Genomic DNA, 21,273 nt, shown 5'->3' on the forward strand with positions numbered 1-21,273 from the left:
ATGTGTGTATATATATATAATTTGCAAAGTTGATCTCATGAAATATTTGTTAGTTCATAATTTTTCATTATCAGTGTGTGATTAATATTTTATAATTCATATATATATATATATATATATATATATATATATATACATATATACATGTGTGTATATATATATAATTTGCAAAGTTGATCTCATGAAATATTTGTTAGTTCATAATTTTTCATTATCAGTGTGTGATTAATATTTTATAAACCATATTTAACTTTGTAAAATTATATGCCATCTAGCTGTTACATAATTATTTACTTTCCTACTGTTACACACTTACTTAGACTGCCTCCAATTTTTTATTTTGATTTTTAAAAGATTTACCATCTTCCTCCTCTTCTTCTTCCTCCTTCTCTTTCTCCTCCTCCTCTCCCTCCTCCTCCTCATCATCATCATTAACGAGACAGGGCCTCACTATGTAGTTCCCACTGACCTGGGACTGATAAGTAGAAGAGGCTGGCCTAGAACTTGCAGAGATCTGTCTGCCTTTGACTCCTGTGTCTTGGGATCAAAGGTGTCAAAGGTGTGTGCTACTACGCCTGGCTCAATCTGTTTTATTTTTAATTCTGTGTATGTGTCTGTGTGTAGGTATATGCTTATGAGTGCCAGTGCCCAAGGAGGTCAGAAGAGGGCATGCTAGAGTTAGAGGTGATTCTGAGCCAACTTATGTGGGTAATGGCAACCCAACTTGGGTCCTCTTCAAGAACAGCGTGTACTCTAATGCTCTCAGCCACAGAGCCAACTTTCCAGCACCTTTTTTGCTTTTATACTTATATTTGATACTATAATAATTAATTTCAATAAGATAAAACAAAGCCCAGAGAAGGCACACGAATCAGCTCCATTTGACCGCACTCAGCAATCCCATTACAAACACTAACCTGAAAGCCGTAATATTTACTCAGAGGACCTTCCTGGTCTAGACCCGTGCAAGCCCTGTGCAAGGTGCTTCAGTCTCTGTGAGTTCATATGAGCTTTGCTCATAATTTATTTAGATGGCTTTGTTTTCTTAGTGTCCTTCATCCCATCTGGTTCTTACACCCACCCTTTCTGCCTCTTCTGCAGTTTCCAGAGCCCTGAGGGGAGGGATTTGATAGAAGCATCCTGTTTTGGGCTGAGCAGTCCAAAGGTCTCTCTCTGCATGATATCTGGCTGTGGGTCTCTGTATTTGTTCCTATCTGCTGCTGGTAGAAGCATCTCTGAAGATGGCTGAGCAAGGCACTGATCTGAGTATAGTAGTATGTCATTGGTAGTGAGTTTATTGTAACATTGTTTTTGTTTTATTTTGTTTTATTTGTTTCTTTATTTTATTTTTGAATAGTAGTATTTCGTTTTAGACCAGGTTGCTAGGCTATTTAGTCGCAGGTTTTTGGTCACCCAAGCAGTGTTGAATATAAGTTCCTTATTAGCTGGTGACTTCCATCATCTTTGTGCCACCATCCCCAGGCATATCTTGTAGATTAAAGAGTTTGTGCCCAGATTGGTATTTGTGTTTCTCTTTTGGTAGCTTACAGAGTACCTTCCTACACCAAAGACACTAGAATGTAAGAGTAAAAACTCTATGTAGACACCAGCTTGAGGTTGCCTCCACAGCTTCCTATATAGCTTGATAGAAAAAGTTCTCTCAAAAAACCACATTTAATTCACAATTAGTGAATAAGTGCAATGCTTTCTAAAATTGATTCCTAAGTATATTTTTTGCAGTGGTACCTATCAGTGCTGGGAAAAGTAGCATTCTTCAGTGTCATTAAAATATTTTTATGAATTCTTTATTCTTTGAGATTTTATACAATGTCTTTTGGTTGTCCCGTTCATACCCAACCTTCCCCCAACTCCTTTCTGATATATTCCCAGATCCTTACTCCGAACTTTGTCTCCTCTTTTATTTATTAAGCCATGGACTCCTGGGTGTGGAGTCATCCACTGGAGCATGGTGGGCCCATGGAGCAGGCCAGCCTCTGCTTCTGCTTCTTTTCCCCTCTCACATCTCTGCTTCCTACAGCCTCCTCCTATCTGGGAGTCTCCTTTGCATTGATTTCTTAGTCCTGAGCCTTTCCCCAGCCTCTTGGCAGAACAGTATTTGAGTGCCACGGAAGAAGCTTCACCATAGACTGCTCAGTCGCCTGTCAAAAGTGGTCCTTTTCCTTTACTCCTGAAATGTCACTTTCATCTCTTTATGTTTTTAGTTATTTTATTTTTTGACATTATAATATGATTATATAATTTCCCCCATCCTTATCCTTCTTTGCAAACCCTTGTGTACCTCTTCCCACTCTCTTTCAAATTCATAGCTATATTTCTATATCTTCCCAGGTCTGACAACATATGTTTATTACAGTAAGAAATAACACATATGCGATATATATTTGTTTAAGTGAAAGCTTAAAGTTGATTAGCACCTAGAAAATGGATGTAATAAGGAACCCAGAGAGAGAAAGAAAGAGAGCATTATATAGTTGGAAAATCCAAATAAAACATTTTCATAGAGGTCTTTGAGCTAATTATAATACTTCTGCCTCCCCAAATTAATTTTAATAGTTATAAATTAAACCATTGTAAATTTAATGGTTATAAAACAAAGTTATTATTCCATAATATAAAATACCAATATAATAAAGTAGATCAGGAAGAAATTTATCTGTGGATCAAGTTGATGTCTAAGTCTCTCTCTCTCTCTCTCTCTCTCTCTCTCTCTCTCTCTCTCTCTCCTCTTCTTCCTCCTTCTCCTTCTCCCTCCCTCCCCTCACTGCTTAGTGACAAGTGGTGCCAGTGACCATTAAGAAATCATGTATTTATGAAGAAGTTACATAATACCTAAGTGCTAATGTATTGTGTACAAAGCAACTTGAGTAGAGGCCACTGCGTCCATCCCCTCAGTCTCCTAAGATACAATACAACATTCCATTTTACAAAAGACGGTATATTAGAAACAGGAATACCAAAAATCAGTATTCTGAAAGTAAGTTACAAGAAGACTCAGAGGCCATATGGTCTAATGCTCAATTTAATGTTGAAAAAACCCAGTCTCGGAGAGATTAAGTCATTGGCTGTAGGTTGCACACCTTGGGAGGTAAAAGTGAGTACTCTGCCTCTACTTCCACCCCACTCTGCCGGGTTTTATTGGATCCGTTTGACAGAAGAGGCGAGTACAGGTGGAGTCCAAGGACAAGTTAATTTAGAATGCAGACTAGCAGACATTTGTCTTATAAAAGGAACATAAAGTAGAGAGAAGTGAGTCATACAGATAGAGGAGTTAAAAATACAGAATTAAGGCGCTCAACACATCATGTGCACACTGTCATCTCTTCTCATGGAAGGAGAAAAGAAAAGGGAAAAAAGTTGCTTTGCTCTGACCTGTAAGGAGTATGTGCTGAGAAGTGTAGCAGGCACACACCCGGGTGCCATAGACACTCGCTCACACCAGCTCTCAGTGCTGGCAGTGAGCCACAGATGGCAGAAGCTCCGGCACTTCTTACCTGATGGCGCCGGGTGGTGGTGACAACTGAGAAGGGCTGTTTCTAGCTTGAATTGGAGAAAAAACAATTTTAAAAACACACTCTTAGAATATGTTTAAGTTATTGACCACTAAGAAAGATGCACAAGAAAACCCATAGAAAACATAACTTGGTTCCTTTATCATCCAGAGAACAATCGTAAAGCCAAGAGTGTTACCACCTTCAAGTATTTCATAAATGTATATTAAGGGCTGAAGTAAACAGTAAAGAGTTTGTCGGTTCATCTAGTTCAGGGTCTCAAAGGCTGCATGTAAGTTGTTCTTTATGCCATAAATGTGAAGGATAACAGAGAGACCTCTAGGACATGGGACTTTGCCAGGCACCAGAAGTACTAGAGAAAGGATCATGTTGCTCTCCTGGAAGCATACCCTTTTAAGTCTAAGCTCCTTTGGTTTGAACGCTATATTGGAACTCTTCATGAAAACTTCCTTGTGAAAGCAGAAGCACATTATGATAGATAGAGTGTGATAACTCAACAAAAATGGTAGTCACGCTATCAGCACAGTCACGGGTGAAGGTAACTGGAAGATGGGATTAAACAGAAGCTTTCGAGGCGTGAGTTTATTCTAGAAGGGGATGAATCATCTCTCTGACATGTATGTAGTCTGAGGGTTTTTCTGTAAACACCACACAGGTGTATGGAGAGTAGTGAGCAATTCTCTCAGATGGAAATATGACATCCCCCTTACTAGAGATCAGGGTCCAGTCCAGGGACAAAGGAAAGGCCATTTTCAGCAGAGCTGGGAAATCCCCTATCCCTACAGCACCTTGGTCTGTCATTTTCTGGTCTTCTGCTACCAGACTGTGGAGCACGGCTGACATTTTCACCAACTATCGAGCATCCGTTTGTCCAGAGGAGGACCATGTATTAATCTTGCATGCTTGTAGAACTCTTTGGAAATGTCTCTTTTGTTTCTCCCTGTCTGTTTGTTTGTTTGTTTTTGTTTTGTTTTAATTTCCCCCTCTCTGCAGTTCTTGATTTCTAGCTCACAGAGTGCAGAGGATTTAATTGCTGCCGTGTATCTGCATTGCAGCGTGAGAGAGCAATGCCTGAGAGCTCCCGTATTTCTTTGGGGTTGGTGGGTAGTTAGTATCTGAATAACAAACAAACAAACAAATCTCATGGTAACCAAGCTGGATTGTACCAGTAAATCTCTCCCCCCTTTTTGTCTCTCCCTTTAGCAATGAAAGCCGAAAGGAGAAGAAAGCTGACTCAGGGAAAGGCGTTGACAGGGAGACTTGTCTATGACTTGATCTTCAGTTTATTTTTTACATATATATATATATATATATGAGAAGAGTGTCACAATTAACAAAACTGCTTTGATCATGTAATTGTAAACCCTCTCTCCCATCCCACCTTCATACTGTAAGTAGTGCAAGCCTTCATTCTATTTCTGTGTTCAGCCTCTGAGCAGGTCGACACACCCTTGTAAGCAGATCCAATGGCTAATGCAAGAGTCTCCAGTGTTACTGCCGTAAGACATTCGCCAACACGATTCTCATTGTCGGCATTAAGAGAACAAAGCTTTCTTTAAAAGATAAGTCATATTTGCCTAGTTTGTATTTTCCTACCTTAGTAACCTGAAGATGCCTGATAATTTTATTCAAAAGAATTTTGAAAGGTAGTCGTACTTTTTATTTTTTATGGCTTAGCATTCGTTACTGATTTTGAAAGACCCAAATCAAAATGTTACTCTGAAAGCATTTTTAATAATTGTATTTATGTATTTCCTTGACTTAATATGAAACATTTAATACTAAATAACTGTTACTTCAAGTCATTTGAGAAAGAGACCTGTTCATATCTTCTTAAAAAAACATACTGCAAAGAGTCAAGTAGTGTTCACGTAGAATTCAAGTTGTAACCATGCAGTCAAAAACTAGGCTTGTATGAAGTGCTTTAGAGATATTTGAAGAGTTTTGTGGGGTTTTTCATTTTAAATCTTTACCAGAAATGTGCTACTGAGTTTCTCTCCCATTGACAAGGGTGGCTTCCCGAATGAACCTATGACATACATACGTACGGAATGCCACATGGTGCAACACTGTCCATTTGATGCCAGCCCGGGCAGCTGTGCTGCTGACCATGGTCATGTGCTGCTAAGTTTGTTTCCTATCATGTGGTCATGTGAGACCAACAGGTCTCCAACTGTATTTTGTTTTGTTTTGTTTTGTTTTGTTTTGTTTTGTTTTTGCAAAGCTTTTTTCCACATTTTAACTAAATGCATGTTGTGGAAAAATGGTCTTTGAAATAGAATTTCAGATTCTGCTAGAGAAGGTCATGTACATACTTCAGTCCATGCGACACAGCCCAACCTTATTGAAACAGGAAGGAGATTATGGATTTTTGAGTATTACTAAATATAAATTTCATTTAATTTTCAATAAATGTGCTTTAATAAAAAACAAAATATCATAGGGTTCTTAGTTCCCAAAAAGTATCAATGATTAACAATCTTATAATCTTTCAATGTCCAGGTTTAGAAAAATTCAGAGCCTTCTGGGTTTTATAAATTATATGTACTCTGTGTAAATACACATAATTAGAAAACTCCTCTCAGCTTTTAAGCTGATGAAGACGGGAGACAACAAAGCCTGCCTAACCTTAATATTCTGATATCTTAAAACAAAATTTCCTCAGAATCCTTTCAGGAGCCATTTTTTTAATGAGATATGAGCCAAAATTGTGAGAAGAATTTTCAGTTAGTAAAGTCTGTATTTATAAATGGTAAAGAAAAATGCAAAACTGTTCCAAATGTGCTACCTTTGTGTATGTTGTAATAGCGACACTCTATCTAAACATTCTCACTGTCTATGACTTAGCAGGCCAATCCCCAAAGCACTCTCCTGGTGTCTCTAGAGTGTGATGTCTGTTCTGTTGAAATGACCAGTGAGTGTGACTTTACATGATCACTGGTTTAAACAGGCAATCAGCCTATGAAATTCTGTATTTCTGAATATTTTTATAGTAATTTTGTTCTTGTGTGGATTTTAATGCTATCTCTATCTTAATCTTAATCTTAATCTTTTGAAATCACATAAAATATAAGAAAATGTAGTATTCTATATCTACTCCTAATTTCAGATTCCTGGTCAAAATTACTGAATATCTTGAATGTAATTTATTGCAATGTTTAAGTACTGTGTAAATGTGACTAGGATATTGTGTTTTTCAAAACTAAGAAATGTTATGTGGAAATAAATATTTATCCTACCTACTTTTCATGCTTATTTTAAAGTGTGTATAATGTGTCTTGTCTTTATTCTTCCTTCATTTTAACCATTTAATCAGGTAAAGTATTTTAGCTGTCTAAGCATATTGAAATTAAGACATCCATATAGGTAAGAAACATTTGTGACATAAACATTTCAGGAGGATTCAAACAACTCTAACCTCAGGAAGAGAAAATAATGAGAAGTTTGTAAGGACACACATGCCCCTTCCCCAGAGAACACGGTACAAGTTGCACTCCTCCTGTGGTGGTAAAATTCCATTATAGGATCTGTGTTATGGGAGCTCATGATGCCTGATTTTCAACCTGGAAAAAACATTCCTTAAATGTATCCCTTCTGTTTGCTTCAGAGGTCAAATAAGACCACAGTTCTTCTGCAGTCATCTAGTAGAGTGCTATGAAGGCTATATTTAGAACTCTACTTCCTCGTTAATAAGTCTCCCGATTAGTGGGTTCTCTTGTAATTGCTCCTACTTAACAGCATACATGTGCTACCTAAATATCTTGTTGGGTGATTCAGGCTTCTACATGCAGACATCCATGCAAACTAGCACCATTTGTTGAAGATGTTCTTTTTTTCCAGGGTGTATTTATGGCTTCTTTATCAAAAGTCAGGTGTCCACAGGTGTGTTGATTTATGTCTGAATCTTCAATTTGGTTCCATTGAACAAAAGTGTCTGTTTTTATGCCAATACCATGCTGTGTTTATTACAGTAGCTCTATAGTACCACTTGAAGTTGGTAATGGTGAGACCTCCAGCAGTTCTTTTGTTGTTCAGAATTGTTTTAGCTATGGAGGTATTTCAGACACATAGTCTGATAGAGACACTTCAGTGATGACTTCCAGACCAGACGTCTCTCAGGCCTTAAAAATGAGGTCCTATCAACACTGACCTCTCCATTTCTGTCCAGCTAAAGCCAATTTTCTCGAATTGCTTTTCTATCACTAACATTGATTTCTAACTTTTTAGTATGCCTAACTTGTATATCCAGTTAAGAAAATAAAATTAGACCAGGCAGTGGTGGTGCACACCTTTAATCCCAGCACCTGGGAGGCAGGGGCAGGCAGATTTCTGAGTTCGAGGCTAGCCTGGTCTACAGAGTGAGTTTCAGGACAACCAGGGCTATACAGAGAAACTCTGTCTCAAAACCAAAAAAATAAAAATTAAAAAATAAATAAATAAATAAAATTAGATACAATCTGGATGGCAAACATCTATAATATCAGTACTTGGGAGGTTGAGCTAACAGGATTGACTGAAAGGATTTTGAGGCTAGCTCATAGTCAGGATGCCCAAAATATAGCAAGACTGAAGTGGCAACCTTCTGAGCATCTTCAGTTTCTTAAGTATTTTGAGAGTGTGATTGTGGTCAACACTCAGAGATGACTTCTGACTCTTTGCTCCGCATATTTGCATGTTCTACTTCTCTTAGTCCATGTGGACTGAGTTTATACCCTTCTGTGTGTAGTGCCAGAGGCTTCTACCAGGCAACCTTACTCCTCTGGTTGTTTTGAAGCCCCTTGATGGTAGCAATGGTATTTTAACTCTCCCTGTTAACTCTCTATGGCTCTGATATTTACCCGAAAGCAAAAGCTGTTCTAGAAGCATAAGTAAGTTGTTCCGGAAAGTCCTCTTGCTCAGTCTATTAAGAACAGTAAGGGATACAAACGTGGGGGTTTTAGACCATCACAGTGGAGAATACCAACAGTGCATGCTGGATACTACATAGATCTGGTACTTGAGAACATCAAAGTCCAAATCCTAATTGAAGGACTTATGCAACATATGCAGCCACCAAGGTAGGCAAGCAAAACAGCAAACTGCCATGGCTAGGAAGAAGGAAAAAGAAAAGGAAGATGCTGGAGGCTGCATCTGTAAATCTCAGCCATCCAACAGTTCTAAGGCAGGACACCTCTTCCTTCCTTTAAGCTCCTGCGGAGTTGAACTGGAAGAGGCTAGATAATGTTTCCTAAATAATATGTTCATTGCAACTGTTGATTATCTTGTCCTGTGTGTGTGACTTCAGCTAAAGATCAGCATCTCAAGCAGGAAGCAAGAAAGGCTTTTGCTCATCCCTAATAGGGCATTCAGTTTGGTGCTTATAACCAGACTTAGACTGAGCAAATACTCAATATACTATGCTTTCCCCATTGCTCGTTTCTCTGTGATTGACAGCAGAAAAAAAAAAAAACTAGCCAGTGAAGTCCACTTTGCTGCTCTCAATTCACAAAGTTATAATTTTGTACAGAAGCAACTTAAAGGAATACCTTCGTGTACCTCCAGTGTCCCTAATCTTCGTGTCCATTCCATCTGAAGATTCAAACATTCCTTGATCAAAAGTATTTCTAAAACAACTATGTTTGCACTTGGCATGCATGTATGTTTCCCTTTTATAATGATTTATTTCGATACAGCATTTACATTGCTATATATGATAAGAATCTGGAGATTCTTTTGAGTATAGATGGGGGCAAGCTTCCATTTCTGTATAGACTGTCATTTCACAGGAGATACTTGAGCATCATTGGATTTTCATACCTATATCCACAGGAGAATCTAGAACCAGTCCCTGTAGATACAGAGAGATGAGGATAAACATTTTGTTTGTTGAATGGTCATACAATTCCACTATCGTGATGGATGCATTTTAAGTAATTCCACATGCTTAGAGAATTGATTCAAAAAGGCCACATAGAACAAGGACTATTTATTACATTGTTGACATTTATAGTTTATAACAGCAGTTTTTAACCTGTGGGTCACCACCCCTTTGGATGGTCTAACAACCCTTTTGCAAGGGTCACCTAAGACCATTGGAAAACACAGATATTTATGTTATGATTCATAGAATCAAAATTACAGTTATGAAGTAGCAATGAAAATACTTTTGTGGTTGCGGGTCACCACCACAAGAGGAACTGTATTATTTTAAAGGGTCACAGCATCAGGATAGTTGAGAACCATTGGCCTATCTATATGCCTTGAGAGAGATACCTTTTCAATATTTGTAAAAAAATTTTTTTATTAATTCAAATTCTTGGACTTATCAGAGAAATATGAATGCAGAGAGATGATCAACTATATTGAACTTCATGGTGGTCTTATTAACCCAGGCTCTGAGATTTTCTTGTGGGGTAGCTAGGGATATCATACTTTATAACCCCCATTTGTGTTTCATTCTCAGCCATCTGTGTCCCCCAAAACATCCCAAATGCATGCTTCAGGTCACTCAGGATGTATGTGAAAATGCTGCAGAAATAGCTGTCATAAAGTTGGCACAACAAAATTATCTTATTTTAGGAAAAAAAAATGCTTGTGTTTTGGTATGTTTTTTTCACTTAGAATTTATTGAATCTTAAATATTGTACAAATCTAGTAATCATATAAACCAGCATTCTCACTCCAACTTAGAGCAAGAGCAGTAAGCGCCAAGAGGTGGAACTGCTAATACTCTGAGAACCACAATGCCCGGAATGTCACAGACTGAAGTGATCCTGGATAGTGAAGCATCAGGGCGGCCTTCCCTTAGCGCATGCGCCCCTGAGGCTGGTGTGCTCTGAGAAGGAAGCTTGATCCATGTGCTTCCAGAGAATGCATGTCCCTAAGAGACAGGTCTATGTCCCTTAGTGTTGTTACTGGCTCTTGTGCTTTTCAAACTTACTCTTGAGTTCACTTAGAACTTACACATCAGGTTCTTAATCTAATTCACAACTCTTGCTGAACAGTAAAACTTGTGCTATGAGAGTCAAATAAAAACTGAATTTATTCACATTATCACCATTTGAAACCATCATTGCCTGAAAAATGTGTGCTGTGATATTTGATTAATTCAGGCTCCAGAAACAACATATTTAGAAATAAAAGGAACAAAAAAATTCATGCTTTGGCTATTATATAAATATTATATGATACATCTTATAAGATATATTAATAAAAATCTATATTATTATATAATGGGGTTTAGATTGATGAATTCACAATGGGTAATTTCTGTTTCATTTGTTGTTATGTTTTCACACTGACAGGAACATGTCACCTCTATCCCTTGATCTAGAACTTTGCAGATGGATGCTGCTGCACATGGTGAAAGTGCTGTATTCTAAAATAGGATTATAGCCAGAAACCTACAGGCTCACTTCCCAGCCGTGCTTGCAGTGGAAGAATAGGACTTACTTAAGGTGGAGTGAATCCGTGGGGGGCCTGGGAAGTGGCATCAAGCTCATGAATATCTAATCCCATCCTTATTTGATAGGTAGTTTCCATTTCTGCCACGTTTGCAGTTCATGCTGTGGCTCACCTGTCTGGAATAATTTTATCTAGTACTCTGGCCTGAAACTGCATTTAAATGTGTGAAGTCCATTTTAAAAATGCAGTTGTGTGATAAATAATTGAAACAAAATGAAGTATTTTCTAAGTTATCCAAACATTGCTAAGTCAAGTTCAATATCAGAATGTATGTTTTCTATTATATCACCCTCCACGAGAAGAGACCAGAGACAAAACAAAACAGAAAACCCTGGAAAGACATGTCTACCAAAATGACTCTGCTGATAGTATTCTGTCTCATGCTGTGAACCTCACATGATCCCCTAGATTAAATTATATTATGAATTCCATAGTATTTAAATGACCAAATTATTGTTAATTGATTTCTCCAAAGCTATGTGATAAGTGTGAAAATAGACATTTCAGGGGGTATTAGATAAACCCCTATGAATCATTTAACTTTAAACAGTTTTATGTATCTAATTTTTTTTAAAAAAGCTGAACTCTTTCCATGTTTACAAGACAGTCTTGGATTTCTAACAAGTTAAACAAGAACCTTTGAACAAATGTGTCCATATGTCAATGCAGTTTAAGTTTGATTCAAGACATAACCCATTACCTCTGAAAAATGGAAGCATATTTGCTAAATGACCAGGCAAAGTTCCAGTGTGTAGAATAGAAATAATAACACAAAACATTCTCATTTAATTTTCCATTAAAAAGCTAATGAAGTTAAAATATTTTAATTAAAATGCTCAAAGAAATGAAGTAGGAAAAACTAACGCAAGTATTCCTTCATGTTAGAATTTGTGACACAAATATTTTCAACTTTTAACAGGGCAAGTCGATATGTTCCAAGCTGCCTCTTTTCACTAGGAGACATCGGTAATTTTCAAAAGCACATTTACAATGCTTTCCCATCACCCTTGCTGTGTTTTTGTAGCACCTATAGCCATAACTGGCACCTGGGGCCCTTACATTGCTGGCAGCGTCCCTTGCATTTCTTTGGAGTCTATTCAACTGCTGTGGTTTTACTTAGAAGTCAGTGCTTTGCATATATGATTTCCTGAGACTGTTTGAATAGTCTTTCTCAGAAAACTGTGCCAGTCTGGCAGTGAACAGCTCTTCTCGAGGCGAGCTGACAGTAGCCTGGTTGGTTTGTATGCTTGGACCTGGGTTTCTAGCCATACTCCCTGCTCCCTCTTCTCTTGTTGCTGCCCTAATGACATCATTACCCACATCTTGTCACCCACTTAAATAAGGGAAATGAGATTTGGACCACTCTAGTAAGGAAAAAAAATTGAAATTCTGCTCAGGAAATCTATGCATAGCTCTTGCAAAAATAATTTATATTTGTTGTTTCAGCAGCTGATGTGGAAATGATTTTAAATGATAAACAAAACAGAGGGGAAAATCCAAATTGCTATAAGGTAATGATCTGTTCTGGAGACAGGCATCCTTAGTTAGAATTGCAGGTATAAAACTGGAGAAAGCAGCCTGAAATGTCTCAATGCGACATTATTAAGATCTTCATCTTAACAGTGCACTTTTGAGATAATGAGAACAAATGTGGTCTTAAATAAGCTATGGAGAGCTGTGCTGTTCTAGTGTAAGGAGAAGCACTGCTGGAGGAAATGGCTCATGTGGGAATAGATGTGCTGGTGAGCTGTGCTGCTAGCGATTCCATGGTCTTCATCCGTGTACCACTGGAGAGAAAGAGAGTGGTCAGAATTAGGAGATCCTCTGTCTTTAAAAAGGAAAAGTTCAAATGAGCTCTTGCATGGTGTAAAAACGGGAATGGTTTATAAACCTAAGTGTGATCAGAGAGGGTGTCTAGTTCTTCACCAGAGCTGTTCAAGACATGTTCTGTCCTGAAGAAATCACTGGTCCTCTTTTTTTGGGGGGTGCTGAGAAAATCCACTATGCATTTGTGTTTACCACAGAAGACTTTAAACATAGGTATATTCTAATTAAAATACCCAAGTCAACCTTTAAATGTGACTCAAAGGCCACTTAAAAACTACACTCTGAATGGGAAGGTTTATACCAGCAGGCATACTATTTTAATAGGTGCCAGCAAGTGCCAAAATCTCTCTACACTTGAGTATGTGTTAAAATAAATAGATTTTAAGGACAATTTTCTAATACAAGCATCTAATGGCTGGAAAATCAATTTTAATTTAAATTCTTATATCTGTAACATAAGTGAAGCCAAAAGTCAAATGTTTTATTTACCAACATTTACATTTTACACTGGAAATTTAGAACTCTGTATATCTGACATTTATGTCAGGCAGGTACATATTCCTGAGACATAAGTTAATTTTAATCATGCCTCAAGTATTATATAACTTTGCTTTAAACAGGGAAAAAACAAACCTCAACCTCTTCTGAGAATCTGGTCTAAAATATATGGTAGGTTTTCTCAGTACAAAATAAAAAATCCACTCTTACATAGTGGGCACTATTTTCTAGCCAAAACAGTTAAGAAGTTGTGTTGTTTTATACCATTGTATTATTAGTGCAAGATGTATATATATCTTGCACTAATAATATGTATACACACACACACACATAAATCTGATGAAGAATTCTAATGAAGAAGATGAGTTAGACTAAATACCCAAAACCTCCTCTATACAGGCAAAACCAGCCCCAGCCATTTCTGACTTTATAAACAAGCCTAATTGTTTGCTGCCTGCAGTTGTTCAACAAAAGATAATGTAGCAACTGCAAGAGCTGAAACATGCTGATTATTAATACCCCACTGTTGTTAGGATGGCTAGTAATCATAATAACAGAATGGATTTTACATTTCAGCTATTATCATGCTGGTTTCACTTTAGAATTACTCTGCCACACATTTACAGAATAAGTGATTACTTTCGAATCAAAACAGGGAGAGACTGAACCATCACAGGAATAGAAGAATGGTGTTTTGACACTCCCAGGATATGTAATACTGTGTTTCTCAACCTCAAACTGTCTAATATTTACTCTGTGTATGACTCAAGGATAGCACGTCTCCAACTTCACAGTGGAATGATAAGGGGCCTCTCTTCTCTTCCTGTCATCTGAGACTTCCTTGGGAAAAAGTAACTGCCAAAGGGGAAACTAGACCCACTAGATATTTTGTTCCCCCTGAACAAAGTCTTAGTATACCATTGCTTGGAAATCCACGCCAGCATCCACCAGGGCTTTGGAGATCTGAGCTGACTGCTGAAAGTGAACGTTATCTGTGGGAAAGACAGTGAACAAACAGCCGTAAACAAGTAGCTAATAGCCTCTGGAGTGTTCAGACACAGAGAGGGAAGGCAGAAGAAGAAAGTGACTGAAGTTCTAGGACTCTGCATCCCATTTAGCCCAAGACAAGTGAGTTGTGGAAAGCAACACTGTTTTATTGAAGTAAATGTAACAGTCTTGCCCCTCATGCTTTTGTTTTGTCAGTAGTGAAATTGCAAACCTGTCTGTGATACTAAAAAGTCTAATTAACTGAAGCTCACCATCTGCCGTTCCATGAATAAGGAGGTACTCAACTTGTTTAAAATGTTCAGCTCTGCTCATGACTGTTGAGTTCTGAAATTGGGAAAAAGAATGTCATTATTCAAAAAAGGATCTGCCATAACTGATTTTTCACTTCAGTTTACAAAATAAAATGTTTTCAGCTGGGGCCCCCTTTGATACAAAATATAGCAAACCGATATTCAAGCAAATGCTGTCTCCATGCATGGCAGAATGCTCAGCATGCCCTGTGCCTGGGAGACGGGACTGGAAAGGAAGAATGCCACATCTTCCCTGCACATGTAGGAAGAGAGCACCTGTCCCCTAGGCTGCATGCAAAACCCCTACAGTCCCAGATCACAGATTGCTGTGTCCCATGCATTATCACAGGGCAGAGTCTCATATTAGCAATGTATGTTCCATGGGCTTCTGCTGTAGTTCAGCCAAAAAGTGTATTACCATAGCAACCATGTGTCACATGGTGCCATACATGCTACATTTCAAAGAGCCTGTACATAGCATTTGCAACTAAACATACTCTGCAATATGTCATGTGAACTTTGGTCCACATTTCTAGGTTCTGAATGAAAAGCAAACATTGCCTCTCTGTAAACAGATGTTTAAAACCTAAGCAAATGTAGCATATGAGAGGGGAAAGGGTGAAAGAGATCAAGGGTGGCCTCAGAAAATCAGTGGGTGTTTGGTACATCCTCATTTTGGATATTGGAGAAAAATACTTCTGTTAAATGTCATTCCTAAGCCAGGCAGGGAGACAGGATGAAGGGTTAGAAGGTCTACTTTTGGTCTGCATCATCTAGGGGTTTCTACAATAAGGGTCAGAGGTCTTGAAAAAAAATCTTTAAAAGCATATAGGCCAGATCATTTAAATTTGGGATGAGTTACAACGTTGAGATGAAGGAAAAATGCCAGATAGACCCTGGGAAGCTGGAGCCCGCTTTGCTTGTCCTGGAGTAGCTTGGATAGGAAGAAACAGTGACATCTGCACAGACTCAAAAGCAGCCAGCTCTCTTGTCATGCATCAAGGTCTGCATTCCAGTGACATCTCCATCTTCAGAGCTAATGCATACCTAATATTTTTGGTGGGAGCCCTAGTGTTTTAGCCACAAAGGTATGGGGCTATAGTTACATGTTCAAGTCTAGTCTTTAGTTTCAATACTACTGAGCTCTACAATTGGAGACATACATGCTACACTATAAGTCCCTATTTCTGCAAAATGGGAATAAGAAAAATTGAACTAAGGAGTCAAGAGACATGATAAAAGCATTATTTAAATTGTTGAGGCTGACTGAAAACTCAGTGACATGGTGTTGCTGGAAAGTGACATACTTTCTATAAAATTCAGTGCAGTTATACAAAAGTTGCCCTCCACCAAGACTCCTAAGATCATCCTGAACTGGTTAGTTCAAGGTCAATGACCTATCCTGTTTAGGCAGACTATTTCCTAATCAACCTCATCATATTAAATTTCTAACCCAAATTGAGACTTTTATTCATAAATTTCTCAAATAAGCATTGTAACTCATTAAAAGTTGTTCTTTAATTTAATTTTAGAAAAACTTCCCATTTGATGGGACGTCTCACATCTATCTACGTATGATTCCATGCAGTCAGCATGAGTGCAAGAAAGCCCCTATCCATCACAACACTGCCACTGCTATTTTATATTCATCCATTTTTTTTCATCTAGCCAAATACTCATTTATAGCCAACTAAATAGTCCAAAATAGTGACTTGACTATATTATTTATTATCCTTAAATAATAATATATTTATTATAGTATCTAATACAGAGGTAAATATTTATCAATTAGATGAGTAAGTGCAGTTATTCAGCATTATCTGCTATAATTGATCCTGCTTTTACATAGTTAATTGTAGTAAGCAGAATAAAATATTCTCATTCTGCAATTTAGGAAGTCATTATGCCCACTTCCAAGTGCTATACCACAGCAGTTATAATCCTAGGTACTGTTCTTGGAGCATTCCCTCTGTGCCTGTCACTGTGCTAACTAACCATCTTGAAGGAGCCGTGAAAGTGAATCAAATGCTCACACCTGTGTGAAGTAGGTCTATGCCAACCCTGCTCTATGTGTGCAGAGACACAGCTGGGAAGGAAGTAAGTTCCACCACAATCCATCTCTAGGATATGTCTAAACTGGACCAAGTCTGGGAAAACCTCCTTTCATTTTCTGTTTCTCTGTCATGTCTTCTAAAATTCAAAAGGGCTTATGATTGTCATCCAGCAAAGGAACCCCGTGAAATAAAATTTTAATTAACTGTCCAGGAACTTGAAGTATGTAATAGTATATTCTCTGGATTCTGAGCTGCATTTGCCTTCTCACGGTGAAATAATTAAATGTGAGATTGGTCTGGACAACCCTGAAGGTTGGGAAGGGTATCTTTCCCATCAGCAGGCAATAGCACAAAACTTTTATTCTCTCCTCTCCAACAGGAGACTATCACATCACATTCTCCTAAAAGGCATTGATATTCACTAGACAAGGCTGAAAGGTAAGGCTCATGACTCATTCTGAGTTACAGGGCCAAGGCCCCTTAGGGGCCCTTCCCAGTGATCTCCTCTACCAGCCAAGCACGAAGCCTGTGCTGACTTCCTGCCATCACGTTTCTTCACAAGTTCGATTCCACCCTTTACTAAGAGATGATAATCAACTTTAACACCCAGATCTGACCCAGATCTACAACTGTGTCACCTCACCTCACCTCTAGCAGCCCCATGGGCCTGGCTTGCTTGGCAGCATGAACAGAAAAGCTGCTCCAACCACCTCCCCGTGCCATGAGATGGAGAAATGTCATTGAAACAGAGAGTAATAGTTAGGAGACATATAAATACACAGGACAGTTAGCAAGGAATGTGATAACTACTGGAGTTTGGACCAAAACAGTTTCTGGCTGCCTTTTTTTTTTCTTAAATGGAGTGAATACAGGCTGAAAGAAGACAATTTTTATAAACAAGTAAAACCCTGAGCCTAAGATAAATGTTGTGATGTACACACTGTAGCTGTGATGAACTAGACATGGTGAGAAACGCAACATACTGAGAAAAAGACGAAAACTGTGATAAAAGTGTCATGATGCAAATTGTTTTACATTAACAATATTACACTACAAAGAAAGAAAGACAAATACTTTAATGCAGCAAGAGAAAAATAAAACAAAAGCTTCCCCCTGCAGTTGCAAGAGAAGTGTGCCATTTCAGTACACGGTTCCCTGCTCACTAGGAGCAGCCTCCCAAGGGACTTTTCAATGAGAGAGACAGGCAGCTGCCAAGAGCACACCCTCTTAGGAGCTCTCCGTGCAGGAGACAATCCTTCATCCCCCCAATGCAATGATGTCACTTTGACTCAGGAACCACTGGTGAGTGGTTCATTACTGGACCATGTGTCCTGGCTTCTCTGGTAAGACTCTATTTGGCCTCTGTATGGCACACTTCAAGCTGTAAAGGAAACATGCAAAGCGAGTGTATAGGCAATGCATGCATTTCTCCAATATATCATTAACGGCCAGGAAGATATTAATTGTACTATTTTCATGCACCCCAATTGGATGATCCCCCATTGCCTATCCATGGAAACAGGAATGAGAAAAAGGAAATGGATGACTAAGTTACAAGCTGAATAGTCTATCACCAATGACAAAAAACGGAAGCTCGGAGTGATAAATGGGCAGGGATGCAATGGTAGTGCAGTTGGCACTCTCCTGAGGCTAGAAACTTCCGGAGAGCCCCCTGCTGCCAGCAACAGTCTGGCAGAGAGAAGTGGAAAGGATTGGTCCAGCGGCAATGCCTATTCCACAGCATCTCTGTGAGGAGCTTTTTCTTCAATCCCCAAGAAGAACCATCTGTAGCTGCTTGTTGGATCATGCTGGTTCCTCAGCTACCTTCCAACAAAGAAATCTTTGTATTTTTGAAATAAAGGAAGGACTGATGAGAGTAGGGGAATGCTGTGAGAAACAGGAGGTGTGACAATTTTCACGCTACCCTTTGTGCCATCCACAAACCAGAAGGCCGTTTGGCTCCCTGAAGATAAGGATGGTGGCACCTGCCATGCCTTTGAAGCTTACATCATGGCAGGTGTTGGGGTCTCCTGGAATCACTTCTGTGACTCTGGGAGGCATATCTGGTTACTGCCATTATGTAGAGGGGGAAATTAAGGTTCGGGGAAGGAACACAGCCTCCTCAAGTTCAAACTTCTTGAAGTAATGGAAGCAAATTTTCAATGCAGGCTGTTTGAACTCCAAAGCCCAGGTCCCTGACCAATATATTCTATAGTCATTTGGTCACAGCCAAACTATTCATTACCACCCAGAGGCTCCTGTAGAGGACCAAACAGTCACTGGGTCTGAGAGATAACACCTTATCAACTCAGTAAGCTACAACCTTGGGCTTACTAGCTTACTCTATGGATTCTCCTGAAATCAATGCTGCATGAATAATATTAAAAGGTGCCATTTGGAGAATTATCATTAATACCAAGCAGAGGGCACAGAAAACATTTAAGAGAAACTGAATCCAACCCATCAAATAAGATGTTGTACTTGTTTATATCCACCCAACAACTGCACCCAGGAGCTGCCAAGGAAAGAGCTCCCATCCACCCCAGACAGGGGGCTCTACCTCGGGCCTCACAAGCAACACTGGCTGCTTTAAAGATCACACAGCAGTCAACATTTTATCAGCACTCCACAAACAAGTTAAGGTTTGGCTTAAATCTGAAGGTCTCTCTCCCTTTGGCATATTCTGGGATAATAGAACAAATGTCAAATCAGTGCAAGATGGCATATTTACAAAATTGCACCCTGTTTTGCATAACCTAACGATGCAGCAGTTCCTAAGGATTGAACGTTTCAAATCTGCTAGCAGAAGACTGCCAAATCCATGACTGTTTCATACACTTGCCAAAAGCCTATCAAATTTTGAGCAAAATGCAAAATAAATCTCCTCTACAAGTTAAATCAGCCCTTCTGTGTGTTCCAGGCTGCCCTCTCCTCTTGGCAGCAAGGCTCAGGACTGGGGCCCCACTCCTCCTGCCCTCTGTCTTCTACTTCTCTGCTTATTCACAAGACAATCCCTTCTCCAGTCTATGCCCTGCCATACGTATTGGTCACCATTTGGTCTGCTCTTCCCCAAGCTATCCCCTCAGTTCAATAGATCTGTCTTAGAGATCCCAGGAAAACCTTTCTCTCTGTCACTGTCTCTCTCCCTGCTGCCCCCTCCCCACATTGTAACCTGTTGGGAACCTCTCTGATCTTCCTGGTATCTTCCCCTTTTCTCTGCCCTTCTCCTTCTTTCCTGGCTCATAGAGTGTCTTCTTCCCTTTCAAACCCTCAACATCTATATGTTGCTTGAAATTTTAGTGCCTCGGTTTCCCTGTCAGTACAATGGTGGGAATCAGGGAGACTTGAACCTGATCATTCTTGTAAAGCTCTTAGAATAACAGTCTAGTTATACTAACACAATAATGAATGGGTGAATGAATCTGGGTGGGGGTGGGGAGTTGAAATCCTTTATTTTTGACTTCTCCTTTTCCCTGACCTTCCTACAGGCTTCTGACATAGATAACCAGGCCCTATGGTCACAATTGGGAAGTCTCTAGTCTTTTCCATACAAATTGGATACTGTTGTGATGTTCAAGTTATGTTCCATTACCATTTAAAAATGTATCTCTCCAGTGTTTTTACTATTTTTTCTTGTCTATAAGGAATAAACTTTTGAGCAAGTCAAATTACAGACACTTTGAATAGATGAACGAAAGACTCTTACATGTTAGTGTCTGATTGCTGGTGAGCTTTGAGAAATATATCACCCACCCATTGGTCAGGATCCCAATCCTTGGGTTATGGCTACACTGTGGCATGCTTTGGGTTACAGATTGCAGAATTGCCTCCCTGGTTGTCCCATTTCTTTGCTTAAATCCCTTGCCATTTCTGTCTGTTATGCATGGAGACTGCAGGTAGAGAAGATTTGTCCACAGAATTACCCTGCTAAATAGCTCAGACATGTCACCTTTCTGGGACCAGGTCCTTGGGGGATTCCTCTTTGGGGTCTTTATAGTCTTTAAAAGAGTTCCTGCCTTGTCATTTGTCCATAGTGGGTGATGATCTTCAAAAAGTCTTAGGGGGTCACTGCATCAAGTCAAAGCCTGAGCTTCACGATTTCCCAATCTTCATAACTATTTTTAAAATATCGGAAATAATATCCCTGCTGTGGGGAAGTCAACCATGTAGGTACATGCCTTCACAAATGGTATACTAGCTTTGAGCAGGGCACACACTGACAATACACCTGGTGGCACCTCTTTCCTCAGTAGTAAAGGGGCCCAGATGCACAGGTGTGTTCTCTTGGAGAACTTACTGACTCATCTCATCGAGTTGTACTGAAAATTACGTTCTCTTTCAAATCCTATAGTTCTATGTGTCAATGGCTTCTTAGCTAAGAATATAAACTTACTTATTGCACAACCGAACATTTTGTGCATTCCTAACTCTGGATGTGCTAAGAGAGTCCTGACTAAATGGGACTTTTTTTTTCAAAATATTTTCTCGACCCACAGAAGTGCACAGTGACAGAAACCTTTCAGGAATTGTTGAATTAATTCTCTGTCTTATCAAGGGATAGGACAGAAGAGACAGGAGAAAGAACAGAGGAGAGGAGAGGAGAGGAGAGGAGAGGAGAGGAGA

At 39.1% G+C, this 21,273-nt stretch overlaps 2 protein-coding genes across 11 annotated transcripts in view; one reads left to right on the forward strand and one right to left on the reverse strand.

Moving 5' to 3' along the window:
* Slc4a10 (solute carrier family 4 member 10) overlaps nucleotides 1-6,770 on the forward strand; it is a 96,860-nt gene extending 90,090 nt beyond the window's left edge. For 9 of the 10 annotated variants that reach the window (XM_029473669.1, XM_029473664.1, XM_029473689.1 and 6 more), the window contains one exon: nucleotides 4,734-6,770. Coding sequence is in view for 6 of the 10 variants with exons in the window: in XM_029473664.1 (XP_029329524.1) it covers nucleotides 4,734-4,800 (67 nt within the window). In the remaining 4 variants the exon portion in view is untranslated. The remainder of the gene's footprint in view (nucleotides 1-4,733) is intronic. The other variant, XM_029473681.1, reaches the window with a different exon arrangement.
* A 3,344-nt stretch (nucleotides 6,771-10,114) lies between these two features.
* Dpp4 (dipeptidyl peptidase 4) overlaps nucleotides 10,115-21,273 on the reverse strand; it is an 82,614-nt gene continuing 71,455 nt past the window's right edge. Inside the window, exons 24-26 of the mRNA XM_021152985.2 lie at nucleotides 14,558-14,630; nucleotides 14,217-14,290; nucleotides 10,115-12,760 (exon numbers count right to left, since the gene is read on the reverse strand). Of these exons, the coding sequence (XP_021008644.1) occupies nucleotides 12,659-12,760; nucleotides 14,217-14,290; nucleotides 14,558-14,630 (249 nt within the window). The 3' untranslated portion in view covers nucleotides 10,115-12,658. The remainder of the gene's footprint in view (nucleotides 12,761-14,216; nucleotides 14,291-14,557; nucleotides 14,631-21,273) is intronic.

Source organism: Mus caroli, chromosome 2 (genome assembly GCF_900094665.2).
Source record: "Mus caroli chromosome 2, CAROLI_EIJ_v1.1, whole genome shotgun sequence".
Taxonomy (NCBI): Eukaryota; Metazoa; Chordata; class Mammalia; order Rodentia; family Muridae; genus Mus; species Mus caroli.